Source organism: Cebus imitator, unplaced genomic scaffold (assembly GCF_001604975.1).
Source record: "Cebus imitator isolate Cc_AM_T3 unplaced genomic scaffold, Cebus_imitator-1.0 Scaffold5, whole genome shotgun sequence".
Lineage (NCBI taxonomy): Eukaryota > Metazoa > Chordata > Mammalia > Primates > Cebidae > Cebus > Cebus imitator.
Window position 1 is genome coordinate 12,960,505 of NW_016107320.1, and position 1,776 is coordinate 12,962,280.

Sequence of the window (1,776 nt, forward strand, 5' to 3'; positions counted from 1 at the left end):
AAAAAAAAAAAAAAATCAAAAGCCCATGTCAAATACACCTTGTGTGTGTGTTTGTGTGTGTGTGTGTGTGTGTGTGTGTGTGTATGTGTGTATTTAGTTACGGGTAAAGTTTTCTTGAAAGATTCTGAACCTGGCTCCAGATCATAATGGGAATGTATATAGGAAAAGGCCCTCACCTTTCAAGCTCATTTATTTTTCCCTGTGGGATAATAACTCCCCAAATAATACATCTTTGTTAAATCATTTTTATAACAGGTAGGTTATGGAAAACTAAACATAATATAAAGTTTTCTTCCATAGGTTAAATTAACTGGGAGAACAGAAATATACATTTAGCTCTTGGTACTGTGTGGATAATTATCCATCAACAATTCAGCTAGGCTACCTTCCAGCATCCAGTATTAGGGGTATTCTCCCCCATCAGCTTCCCACCAATGTTTCCTAAGGGAAGGGCAACTAGTTTTCATAGCATCTTAACCAAACATTTAAGAAGCACAATGACAGAATGTCAAATACACCTTTTTGACAGAATGTCAAAAGCAACCTTTTAAGTATCAGTATCTTAGTTTCCTTCTTTTAATAACCTACCTTGTTATTTAGTTGAAAGTTAGTAATAAATTATAACCTATCTTTTCTATTCCAACTTGAATGATAGTTTCACAGCAGGAAAAAGAGAAAGAACATTTAGAATATGATTTTATATTTATACTGACCAAAATCCTAGTCTTCCTATTTTAATAACTTATAAATATGGAATGTGTGAAAATTTATTCAAGGGAAGAATAAGTAAAAATTTGCAATAATGGAATTATTTTAAGCCCTTTTTAATAAGTGTGCAGCCATATGAAGACACAGTCACAACCACCAAGGCAGAATTTACCAAAAGCAACAGATGGTGCTTGACAGGCATACATTTCCCCCCTACATTGAAAGAGAAAAAAATAGGAAATGCAAAAATAAAAGCAAGAGAAACTATTTTGATTATTACCTTTCTCACATTTCTTTTTGGAAGCTGACGAAGAAGGAATCATAGGTAATTTCATCAACTCAGCACGATTTGATTCATTCAGTAGGTAGTGGGACTTATAGGCATATGAACTGAACATGGGGTCTGAATGGTCCTGAACTATCAGCCCTATACGAAACAAACAGAAAGAGATGAGCTGCAATGAAACTACCCATGATTCCATGAGGAAAAAATAAACCAACACCTATTATGTATGCTTCAAAGTTGGGGTGGGGAGGGTGAAAATGAGAATATGAAGAAAAAAGAAAGATCTGACAGAAAGGTTTTCTACAGTTTTCAAAGGGAGTCTGAACTACTCAATTCCTTATCCCTATATATTATAGAAACCTATATACTGCAGAAGAAAACTTCAAATAATTTGAAGATATAAACAACACTTGACATCATACTGAAAACCCCTTAGGAAAAACAAAGCTACATTGCTGCATATTTGGATGTACAATGACGACAACCCAAAGAACGACATGATATTATATATCACGTAATGAGATAGAAATCAGAATCATTTACATAATGTAAGTAGACCCTATCTACCTTCAATATATCAAGTAGTGCTTTAAGGCAGAATGGAGTCTCTCCTTTTCTCTATTCACATCTTCAGACACACTCAAAGAAATCCTAACTTTCTCTGCCAGATAATGAAACTCTTCTCTATCAATATGGTACATGTTTTATTTCATTTATATTGTTTGTGTGTGTGTGTGTGTGTGTGTATGTATATATATACTGTATATGTATTTTTTTTTTTT

General features: G+C 33.5%; 1 protein-coding gene across 13 annotated transcripts in view; it reads right to left on the reverse strand.

Annotated features, from left to right (window-relative positions):
* Positions 1-1,776, reverse strand: part of NSD3 (nuclear receptor binding SET domain protein 3) — a 115,307-nt gene that overhangs the window by 25,787 nt on the left and 87,744 nt on the right. For 11 of the 13 annotated variants that reach the window (XM_037741279.1, XM_037741270.1, XM_037741265.1 and 8 more), the window contains one exon: positions 989-1,135. The exons of the other annotated variants lie outside the window; for them this stretch is intronic. In XM_037741279.1, the coding sequence (XP_037597207.1) occupies positions 989-1,135 (147 nt within the window). The remainder of the gene's footprint in view (positions 1-988; positions 1,136-1,776) is intronic. 13 annotated transcript variants of the gene reach the window in all.